The sequence below is a fragment of the Giraffa tippelskirchi genome, chromosome 7 (assembly GCF_054371585.1).
Source record: "Giraffa tippelskirchi isolate mGirTip1 chromosome 7, T2T-mGirTip1v1.2.pri, whole genome shotgun sequence".
NCBI classification, from domain to species: Eukaryota; Metazoa; Chordata; class Mammalia; order Artiodactyla; family Giraffidae; genus Giraffa; species Giraffa tippelskirchi.
In genome coordinates this window covers 119,116,172-119,128,279 of record NC_137281.1, presented here as the reverse complement: position 1 = coordinate 119,128,279, position 12,108 = coordinate 119,116,172, and the positions used below count along the sequence as shown (strand labels likewise).

Here is a 12,108-nt window from a genome sequence, read left to right as displayed (position 1 = left end):
AGTCTGATCTTAAAGGTGTCCACTCGATGGCTCAAAATCACTATGCTCCAAACCACAAGACAGCCAAGCACAGCAAGGATGATCACGGACTGAAGCTGTGAAATCCAGTGGTGCCTTCCCGCTCATAATTTTTCTTGCCAAGTCATCACCCGGCTGAAGTGTGTGTCTCCAAAGTCAGAATGCAGGTGAGCTGTGTCTTTGGTTTCTTTGGACTATAAATAACACTTTTTTTTTTTCTTCAAATATTTCTAAGTATAAACCTGCTATCTTGAGGTCCTGGTCTTTAAAAATTTCTTCTTTTTATTTAAAGCTTTTCCACCGAGGTTTCAGTTCGTGGTTATTCCTTCATGCTTTGGTACAAGTGCTTGATGAAGAAGATGAGTTGCCTGAATTGGAGCCGCCCTCGTCCTGCCACTTGTCCAGACTCCTCCTCCTCGCATTCATGAAGAAGTTGCTGACGGTGCTCAGCTCCAACCCCAGCTGCTGGGAAATGGTGATTTGCAATTCTTTGGATGGACGTTTATTTTCCTTGAATATTGCGTGTAGAGTTCGACGCTGGACATCTGTGAAGACCAACCTGGGCTTTTTGGGTGTGTTGCCTCTATCCTTCCCGTGTTCTTGTTCTTTCCTTTTGCATGCTGCAAAGAGACACAGAGGCTGTTAGAACAGACTGCCTGGGAGACTTGAGAGTAGAAAGGCCCAGCCCATTCAATCTGTTAGGCATTCCTCATGGCCACTTTCTATCTGCTGACCTCTGGTTTTAGCGCCATCATGGGCTTGGAGGGAAGTGTAACAGAGGCATGGAGAATGAGGAGGAGATAGAGTTTTGTGAGCAGTGGGCATGGGTCCTGGCTTTGACGAGTATCTTTGTTTTGTTGGTGGTAAATCAATTAACAGAGTATGGACCTTGATTCCTCATCTGTGGAATGTTGGGTTTTTGATAAATGAACTTATTATTTGAACTTTTTTTTTTATCACTATCTGTAAAGTAGATGTAAGAACATCTACCTTGCTGGGTTGTGGTAAGAATATATGAAATAGTATGCAAAAGTTAACGTTAACTAGAGGGCTTCACAAACACAAAGTCTTATCACCTAGAAGTGGGTATTGCCCTCAAAGGATTTATGGTCTGCTGCTAGTGGAATACTAAGAACCTAATTGAGGGTCTAAAAGCCAAATAAAAAGGAATTGTATTTGTTTCCCTTCTGATTGTTTTCGTTTCCTAGGAAACAAACTAGGAAAGAGTTAGTATGTAAGAAAACTCCGTAAAGAGTGTCCTACCATGCCCATCAAACAGTTTTCCACTGATTCTTTGGTGGAATCAGGATTTGGGGAGCAGGAATGAAGTACACTTCGTCACCACAGGGGGTAAACTGTGACGTTAGCCACGTTCATCTTTGGGGTGTCCCTGTGCCTCCTTTTTGTTCTCCACAAGAGTCTTGCTGTTGGAGTTGCCCTCTTCCCTCGCCTCATCTCCCACTGAGAAGGCCCATTTCCTACCCATGCCTTTTGGTCCTGTATCATGAAGCTGCCTCTTGGCTGCTAGAGCTATTCTGGTGCATCATCCCAACGTGGTCCTCAGGTCCCCAGGGTTTGGTGCTGGATGGGGGTCTCCTCACCTCAGATGCCATACTCCTCTTTCTCAGCTAACTTGGCTCACTGGCTTCCACCTGCCAAAGGGGCACTGAATTGCTAACGATGTCCTCCCCTCTCTCTCCCGCCCACCTCCCCCATCAATGAATTCCTGCAGCCATCCCCACATAACCATGCAACTCAAGTAAAAACAGTGCTCTCTGGCTTGCGAATTCAACTGTAAGACAAGGCTCCGGTGCTGTAATCCCAGGCAGTTTCCGGCCCCTTGCTGCACCTCCTCCCCCTTCCTGCCGCCTCCCCCACCCCCACCCCCCATCCCCCTGCTGCCCACCCAGTGTAGAGGTTCTGGAGCAGCCTCGGTTATCTTCATAGCTGGCTACTACACACTGATGTAAGGTGTACACTCCCACCACAGCAGAAGGCAGACAGGGCATCTTCCCAGTGGAGATGGGGCCTGCCACTTTTTCACGTCGCTGTATCCGGCTGCCCTACCTACTGCGTCTCCTGCTCCCTCTCCCGTCTTTTTGTGTTTCAGGTTCCTAATTCCTTACTAGGTGGTTCACCTCCTCTGGCTAGGTGTAGCCCAGTTAGCCCTGCCCTTCAGCCTGCCCATACCTTTTGTACCCTGCTGTTCCACAAGGTGGATTCTGCTAAAGCTTTAGGTGTCCATTTAGCACAAATTAGCTGAGCAATCAGAGCAGCTAAAAAGCTACTGGGTACAGGTTGAAAAAGCCTCCAGTCTTCAGAGTGCAATCTAGGAGTCTCCAAGTCTTTTTTTTTAAATTATGTGCTATTTAGTAAAGAATGCTTTGAGTATTACATTCCCTTATATTATTTCTTTATGCATGATATGCACATGTTACTATACAACTGTGTTACAGACATTATAAAGCAAACACAAAATATAGAAAATTTTAAAGAGGTAAAATAACATAAATAGATACAGAAATTCTCTTCTACAGTTGTATCGGCTTACTCAGGCCCCAGAGTGCATTTGCCTCACTCCAGGGACCACAGGTCCAATATATTAGGAAATGTAAGAACAAGAATTTCAGAATGGATATGAGGGATTGTTGTTTAGTTGCTAAGTCATGTCTGACTCTTTTGCAACCCCATGGACTGTAGCCCACCAGGCTCCTCTGTCCATGCAATTTCCCAAGCAAGAATATTAGAGCAGGTTGCCATTTCTTACTCCAGGGGATCTTCCATGCCCAGGGATTGAACCCATGCCTCCTGCATTGGCAGGCAGATTCTTTACCACTGAGCCACTTGGGAAGCCTGGACATGATGGGAGGCCTCTCTGTTATGTCCTCGGTTATAAAAGAGAGATTTTAGGCTAGTCAGGTCTTCTGGTACCTTTTATAACACATTCCATAGATCACTGGCTATGTCCTTTGCCCACCACGACAGAAAGCATCTACACAATAGGAAATATTTATTAAACACCCAACTCCCTCAGAGCATTGAGCTGTATATTCTGAATTAAGTGAGAGAGTCCCTCCCCCCAGGGAACCCACAGCCTTCACTGGACAACCAGATTAAGTCCCTGAAAAAATAAGCTGACTAGACTAAAGTCAAGTCTAGTTAGTTTGTGTCAACCCAAGTAGACACAGCTTTACATAATACTGATGCACATGGCTGGTTGATTCATTCGCTTACATTCAAAAATGAATATAACACAAGCCTTTCTCTTAAGGAAGTCAATCTAATGATTATGTAACCTAATAACTGCAGGAGTATGACACGAGCCTACAGGATATTATCTCACTTGAGGATATTAAAGAAGGCATCACATAAGAAGAATACTTACGCTAGGCCCTAAATGATGACTAGGAGTTTGCTAGTGAGAGAAGTGGGAAAAACTCATTCCCAGCAGGGGGAGCAGCACTAGTGAAGGACTGATAAGTGTTAGCAGATTGGTGGTGGGGCAAGAGTGCACGCAAGGAAGAAAGCTGTGGGGGACAAGGCTTCACAGGTAGACCGAGATCAGATACGAATTACCTTGTAGGTAAGGTTTTGAGTAAGGGTGCTGTGTGATGGAATTTTGGCTTAGAAACACCCCTCTGGCGGTGCTGTGGGGGGTGAGGTGGAAAGCAGCAATTCAGGACATGTATGTTGACATGTGCTACTTTGACCTCTTTTAGGACATTCATTCTTGCATCTGTTGGAAGAAGCTGGTGACTCTCAGCTGAGGTCCATGCTGGGAACTGCCCTTGGCCAAAGGTTATGCCATCCCAGAGAGGGGCTGGGGGCTAGACACATCCAGTGAGGGATTGGAGGAGTAGGGGATGGGAGTATGAGGGCAGAGGTTGAAGACAGTGGAATGAATTGGTTTAAGGTTCCCCCACACCAAACCCCTGCATCAAGTAGGGAGAACTTTGAAGCATTATCCAGCTCCAGAGTACCCTGTAGGATGGGTTGAGGCTATTTTTGCAACTTCATTAAAGTTCAACTCCATCTGCCTGGTCTTACTTCTTCCACGCCCTTCCCCACTCGAAAAGGGTTAATCTCCATAGCCCTCTTTCTGCATGCAAGTCTCAGAAAACCTGGCCTAAGACAGAAGCCAATTAGAAAATCAGAGTAATGAGGACCCCAAGATAGACAATGGCAGTTGAAGATGGAAAATAGGAAGCAAATTTAAGAGCTTCTTGGAAGGGAGAATCAAGAGGAATTAGTCACAACAATCCTGCTGGGAGGATGGAGTTCAGAACATCTCCCAGGCTTCTGATTGGATAGTAGTAAGGGGGCCATGAGGGGATGCAGATGGAGAAATGAGTTTTATGAGAGCAGTTGTCACTTGTATGAGGGACAAATCCATCTGAAGTGCGTGTTGGACACCCTGTTAAAGATCTCCAATAGGTGAGTGTCCAGCAGATGGCAGAATACATGGGGCCTGGAGCTCAGGGGAGAGATCTGCGTTAGGAATATAGACTGGGAGTCATTAGGGCTCTAGACATTTCCCTGTACAGAAGCTGGAGTGGCCGAATAAGAAAGTAGAGAGCTCTGTAGAGTGAAGAGTGGACTAAACTGCACATAACACATACCTACGTAAAAATAAATAACTGGGCATCGGGTGCAGATTCAACTTATTTATCGTTCAAAAGGCAAAACTAAGGGAAATCACAAAGAGATATCTATTTTCAACCTGACTAGGGTAACTGAGGGCTTCCCAGGTGGGGCTAGTGGTAGAGAACACACCTGCCAATTCAGGAGACATAAGAGACCTGGGTTCAATCCCTGGGTGAGGACGATCCCCTGCAGGAGGGCATGGCAACCCACTCCAGTATTTTTGCCTGTAGAATCCCCATGGAGAGAGGAGCCTGGTGGGCTAGGTCCATAGGGTCGCACAGGGTTGGACACGACTGAAGCGACTTAGCATGCACACACACATGGTAACTGATGACTTCAGTGTGGTCCTTAGCACTTGTAAGGACTTGGCTGAAGCTACTCCAGAGCACCCTTTCCCAAATGGCATCAGAGGCATGATATTGTCTCAAACACGAGTTACTTGAAAAGATGGTTTGCAGGCCAAGTTCTTTCAGAAAAACCTACTATACATAGCCTCTTACTCAAAATGCATAATATGTGTTTAGCACATATAATTATGTTTCTCAAATTTATTTAATTCCAGAACTCTGTTTGGTAGAGACTGTCTGTCTGTGTCTCATACAATACTAATTCTGGGGAAATGCAGTTTGGAAGTTCCTGCCCTGCACTTTCAAGCACTGCAAATGTCACTATGTCAGAATCTGGGAAGTGGGATTCTCCTGGGGCAAAGAGCCTGGCCAACTCATTCTGTCTCTCCAGGGCAGGCTGCCATAGTGCCTGGCTGTAGGGGGAGCTCAGTATTCATATGGGTACTGGATGGAGAGTCTGTGATTAAATGTGTGTGGTTATATCTGGAAAGAGCTTTGTACAGAAGTTGGAGTGGCCGAATAAGAAAGTAGAGATATCTATAGAGTGAAAAGTGGACTAAAGCTTGTTGAGGGTCAGTGTGTAACCTCAATGAGGTGCCCAGGAGAAGCATCCCACAGAAACAAAATCATGCTTCTAGAAGTTTGTATAGAATTACAGTTGTGAGACCTGTTAAGAGAATATAAATGAGAGCAATGTTTTGGCATTTCCATGGAACTCATGTCAGGGTACATGTTGTTGTTTAGCAGCTCAGTTGTGTCTGACTCTTTTGCGACCCCATGGACTGTAGCCCTCCAGGCTCCTCTGTCTATGGGATTTCCCAGGCAAGAATACTGGAGTGGGTTGCCATTTTCTTCTCCAGGGTATCTTTCTGACTTAGGGATCAAACCCACATCTCCTGCATTGGCAGGCGGATTCTTTACCGCTGAGCCAGCAGGGAAGCTCCAGAGATTACCTAATATACGGTTGAAAACCAGCAACTAGTCCATAAAAGTGTGCAGTGGACAGAGAGAGAGAATAAGAAAGTGATAATAAAGTCTGACAATAGGAACCACTGCTTAGGGAACAGTACTGCATGTGCTTTATGGGAAAATTATATTTTGGTGTGGGTATATAGTTTTCACTAAAAATAGAGTAGTTATCACAGAATTGGACTAAAGGGAAGAAGATTCCTATTACATGCAAAAGGCAGTACTCAAGAGGAAGGAGACTTGTCATAAGTCACCTCCATGAAGGTGGGCAAGTAGATATGTTTGCAGGATGCAGTGGCCAAGTGTAATGGGGCTGTCTCAGGTGACTTTGATCTCTGGGAGCCAGGTCACCTACAGTCAGTACTGTGTGGGAGACAGAAGCAGGTGTGGAAGATGGTAAAAGGCAGAGAATGATTTTGTATATCACAAGAATAAAAGATTATAAAGAATTTTTTTTAAGGCAATGCATGAGGACGTGGGCAAAGGACAAGCTTTCATCTCATGCATGCCTGGGGCCTATTCTTTGCCCAGAGTTGGCAGGACAGAACCAAGGGTATTTCAAGAAATATGAATCCTGCAGGATGTTGAAAGGCATTCCATGAACAATGAATTTTGAGGTCAGATAGTTTGGGAAATGCTGAGTTAATAATTAAGCAAGCTTTTTTAATGCAGGACTTCTCAGAGCCTTTAACATGCTAATATGCACTGATGCTTTCTAGCTTATGGGGTCTCTCAAACTTATTTGATTAAGCAACTCTTTACTCAGAGATTCTCTCAGGAATGGTGTTGCTTAGAACCATGTCTCTCAAAATCTGGTTGCCAGACCCATGCTGGTCTGTAAACTGTTACTGACCTATAGCAAGATCAGAAAATTGAGAATAAACAATTGGAAAGTTTTAAGGCAGTCTGACAATGCTCCAACATTCTGTGATTATTGTTCTAGTAATACATTTTTTATTATATTATCAAAACTATTGGTCCAGAACATATGGAAATTGGAGACAAACTAGTCCTTCACTACACAGAGCTGAAGAAGCCCTGTCTTAGAATATACTTTATGAAACATGGTATACAGTAACATCCTAGAATCAGCTGTCACCCAAGCATTTGTGTGTCAACATATCCATTTTCCTGATATAACAAGACAAAGGACTTTACAACATCTAAACTGGTGACTGAGCTGTGCAAAAGTCTGCCAAGAATTTGTTTGGGAATAAGTAGGCACATTGCTGTACATCTGAAAATAACATAGTATTGTAAATCAACTATAGTTTAATTTAACAAGTACAACAAAAAAAGATCTGCTGTGCCATATTCAAAAAAATACATAGGCACAGACATGTGGGCTTGAGAGACATTTATAAAGCCAGATGGAATTATAATACAACTTCTTAAATGAACCTGAGCTCACAGGACACAAGCTCAAGTCCCAGCTCTGTGGCCACTGATAGATGTGTGATCTTGGGCAAGTTACTTGTCTTCTAGAGCCTTAGTATACCCAGCTGCAAGGTAGAGGACAATGGCCTTCTTTCCTCTCAGGATTAGAATAAGCATTAAATAAGATAAGCTATGGGCTTCCCAGGTGGCACTAGCGGTAAAGAACCCGCCTGCCAATGCATGAGATGTAAGAGATGTGGGGCGAGGGTTCGATCCTGGGGTCAGGAAGATCCCTTGGAGGAGGGCATGGCAACTCGCTCCAATATTCTTGCCTGGAGAATTCCATGGACAGAGGAGCCTAACAGGCTACAGTCCATGAGGTCGCATAGGGTAGGATATGACTGAAGCAATTTAGCCTGCACACGAGATCTGTTTGTTAAAACGACAAACGCTTAAGAGATATTCTAGATGTTTGCAAATTAATTCTCTGATCCTTTCTTCTCTGATCAAGATGCAAGCATAAACACTGAATTTACATAGCAGGCTTGAGTCTTCGCTCTGTCTCTAGCCTGTGGTATAAACTTGGGCACATCACTTGATCTCTTTTTCTGCATCTTTTCAATGAGTAGCAGTGTTCTAAGGCCCCTGCAGGCTGTAAAGCCCTGTGAGTCAATGAATAAAACCATGCAGTGTCTCTCCTGGTTTCCAAAGTGTTATATTATCTGTTAAAAAATTTCCAAGGTCACCTTACTCTGTCTTTTAGAATATATAGCCACTATGGTGACTCTTCCATTTTATCTTCTTCATCGTTTTGGCTTCTCAAAAAGAGAAGGTAATGGCTCTGCAGGGACACCATTCAGTTTTGCAAATAGTCCAGATCCATGTTTATTTGAATGAAGGTGATCTAATATAAACTCATATTCTTCACAGTGGCTTCAGACATATGAGCTTTAGAGATGAAAACGATAACAACAGCAACAACCACAGACCCTGTGAACAGTTAAGCATTCTGAGCCTTTGAACAATAGTACTTTATATTTTTACCACTTTCTATTTTTCATCAAAATTGTAGGAAAATTGTCTGAACTTGCTTCTTAAGGTTCTTGGTATATCTGTCCCAGAGTTGGCTCCTTCACATAGCACAGAATTGTGGATTAAAGAGGACCACCACTTCCTTGGTGGTCCAGTGGCTAAGACTCTGGGCTGCCAAGGCAAGTGGCCCAGGTTTGACTGTGGTCAGGGAACTAGATCCTGCATGCCACAACTAAGAGTTCATACGCTGCAACTAAGACCCGGCATAGCCAAATAAATATTTATTTATTTATTTAATAAATTCATTTATTTATCAATACATAGAAGAGGCTGTCTTCTTGGGGGCACTAGTGGATGTTTCAGTGTGAACTTATGGAAAGTACATCAAGGGTCCAAGTAGACTGAGGGTGTCCATTATATTCTCGGTCTATAAGGAAGGAAGGTTCTGAAAGAAGCAATGCTCTAGTTGTTGAAAGTTTTGAGTTCTGGCTCTGTCATTAATTAGTTGAATGGCTGGGTTAAATCCCTTAACTAGGCTAGTCCACATTCCTTAACTGTATAATAATGAAGGAATTTGACTAAAAACTTTACAGTTTCTTCTGGGTGCAGCCCTATGACTTGACGTGTATAAAGAGCTTTCAATATCACTCCAGGGAGAAGACATACAGTTCAGATTTCTATGTCCAAATGGGCACTTGGAGAAGTGAAAGGGTTGAACTGTTCACTCTAGCTGGTCCCCTCCCCTCTATTCTCAGAATATCCCCACGCCACCACCATCTTCTCCCTCCTGGCAGGCGGTGGGGAGGGAAGACCTCTGTGCAGGGCACCTGCAGATGAAGTAGGAAAGGGACTGAGACGTGTGTGTCTGGTGAACAGAATCACTAGGTGGGACCAGAAAGCTGAACTTCATAAGTTGTAATGACAGTTCGAAAAGGTCTTCTAGAAAATTTTCACTTATCTTAGTTACACTAAGGAGAAATATGGAGAACTGTGTGTGTTTGGTGGGGGTTGTAGATGTACAAACAGACAAGTGAGCAAGAAGCCACGGTATCTGCTAGAATAAGATGAGGATGGAGTCAGATGAAGGATAAGCTGTGTGTCTCTCACTTTAGAGACGTTATTTAATTCTAGCAATAGCTTGGTGAGGTATGACATTTAACAGGAAATTTGGGACTCAACTTGAGGAGAGAACAGTTTTGGCCTCAATGTTTGGATGGAGACCTCTAGAGAGGTAGGATGAAAGGAATTGAGGGGTGCCAAGACAGAACCAGGCTTGGCTGATTCAAATCAGACTTATTTGGTGATCTGACTCTATGGGACTGAGGAAGGAGACTGTATGCCTACAGCTTCCCCAGTCACACCTGGCTTTTACCCTGAGAGTCCTTATACGATAGCCATGTACTTTCTGCCTCCGTACAACTGCTCAAGAGTCTGCTGTCCTATCGTGATTGAGGGGAGGTGAGCCAGGGAGTAGAAAGGGGAAGGGCTGGGATTCCAGGGCACCATGAAACTGCCCTGTCATCTCAAGACAGTGTGGCGGCACTTTATCAGGGGCCTGTTAGAGACACAATGTCTTCCCCCTGAAGGCTGCTGACAGAGCTGAAAACTGCAACCTGCAGAGCCAAGTGCTCTTGAACAGGTGAACCTGTGATGTCCCACATCACTCAGGGAAGGCCTGGCCTGGAGCTGGAGGAGGGTCCAGGCAGCTGCTCCTCTCCTGCTCCAGGGTCTCTAGCACCAGTAGGGTGCACAGGGAGGGCAAAAAGCACACACTGAAATTCCACCCAGATTCCTGACCGAGTCAGCAGGGATTTCCTTGCACATCCTGCTCAGGGGAGCTTGGGACTTCATGGGTAGGAAAAGGGATAAGAAAGCAGCGGGACCAGAATAGGCAAATCCATAAGGACTGAAAGCAGTGGGTGGTTGCCTGTGGCTAAGTAGGTAGTGAGGGGCGTGGAATGCAAGGGACTGCTAATGGGTACAGGCTTTCTTTTTGGGGAGGAGATAAAAAGGTTCTAAAATTGTGGTGACGGTTGAACAGCTCTGTGAGTATACTAAAACCCACTGACTTTACACCCTTTAAATGGGTAAATTGTATAGTATGTAAATTATTTTTTAGTGCATGCGTGCTAAGTCACTTCAGTCATGTCCAATGACTGCAGTCATGTTCTCTGCAACCCTGTGGACTGTAGTCCTCCAGGCTCCTCTGTCCATGGGGATTCTCCAGGCAAGAATACTGGAGTGGGTTTCCATACCCTCCTCCAGGGGATCTTCCTGACCCAGGGATCAAACCTATGTCTTTTATGTCTCCTGCATTGGTAGGTGGGTTCTTTACCACTAGTGCCATCTGGGAAGCCCTTATTTCTTAGTAAAACAATTTAAGAAAGAAGTAGCTGGACACACATACAGGGTGAGGCCTCTGCTCTCACTGCCCACCTGCCATGAAGAGGAAACCCCTCCTGGACTAACAGGGATGGTGGCATTGCTGTTCATGTCTACTGAGCCCCCAAACACTGTCTCTTGACAGCTGAAACTGCTTTTCAAAGTAAACTCTATAAGATGATAAGTGTTCAAGCAGGAAGCATGAAAATAGAACAGACTTCAGTAAGACAAGGATGGGTAACACACATGGTAAATCAACTATACTCCAATAAACATTTTTCAAAAAGACAAGAATGGGGGAACTATGGAAGTGAATATGGGAGGTTCCTGAGCCCATTTAACAGGCTGGCACCCACCTTGTAGAGGTCAGAGAGTCAGTGGGTGGGCCACACAGCTTCAGAATTAGAGCTCAGACTGCAGGAGTGCTGGGTCATCATGTTATCTGCTTTGCTTTGTGTTATGTTACTATCCTGTGCATATTTTTTTATAAGCCAGGCCCTCACTGTTCTGGGGATGGGACAGCTCTTAAGCAGCAAATTGACCCTTCCCACAGTATAAAGTACAATTTGAAAAAAGCAACTCCAGTGAGTTTTAACTGATATTGCCAAGGGCAGCCTTTACATGGGAAGGGAACACCTGCATGGACTATTTGGTAATGATGATGCCCAGGAGAAGGAGGTGGGGCAAGCACAACTTGCTGGACACAGGTGAGCTTTGCTGGTGTCTATGACTTTGTGGGTAGCTCAAGCACCTATGGAAACTCTTCTGGGCATGCGTATGAAACACCTAATACAAACACGGAAAGAGCAGATGTTGCTAGTCAAGGATGATTGCTGTACCTCACCCCTGTATCATGCTTTACAGTGCTTAAAATACCTCCATTAAACCTTCCCATGTGATCCCACAAAACTCAGGGGAGGTAGAAATGGATAGTATGTCTTTTTCTGTAAGTGAAGAAACCGTGTTAAAGAGGTGAGGTTACTTGTCTATGGGCACACAGCTGGTTAACCTGAGGACCTCCAACTCCACTGTGCCCTGGAAGCAGATGGTAACACAGTGGACACATCATGAAATCTTTCCCCAGGATGGTTAAATAGGGAAGGAGCAGCTGGTGAGGGGAGCCTAGGGAACCCAGAGCCATGATGAGTGGAGCAGAACCAGGTGGCTAGCCAGGCAGCAGGCCTGTTATCAGCCAGACCAGTCTGGCAGAAAGGACTGCATTGGCCCACCCAGGAAAGTGGGTTTCATGCAAGTTGAGATGGAGGAAGTCCAGCGAAGGCGATGCAAGACCCACGCTGGCCTGGGAGAGGGGCCAGAGTGAGTCTAGTCTCAGTAGGGG

At 44.9% G+C, this 12,108-nt stretch overlaps 1 protein-coding gene across 1 annotated transcript in view; it reads right to left on the bottom strand.

Annotated features, from left to right (window-relative positions):
* Nucleotides 1–290: 290 nt before the first annotated feature.
* Nucleotides 291–12,108, bottom strand: part of ONECUT1 (one cut homeobox 1) — a 31,668-nt gene continuing 19,850 nt past the window's right edge. The window contains exon 2 of the mRNA XM_081511471.1: nucleotides 291–638. Within this exon, the coding sequence (XP_081367597.1) occupies nucleotides 346–638 (293 nt within the window). The 3' untranslated portion in view covers nucleotides 291–345. The remainder of the gene's footprint in view (nucleotides 639–12,108) is intronic.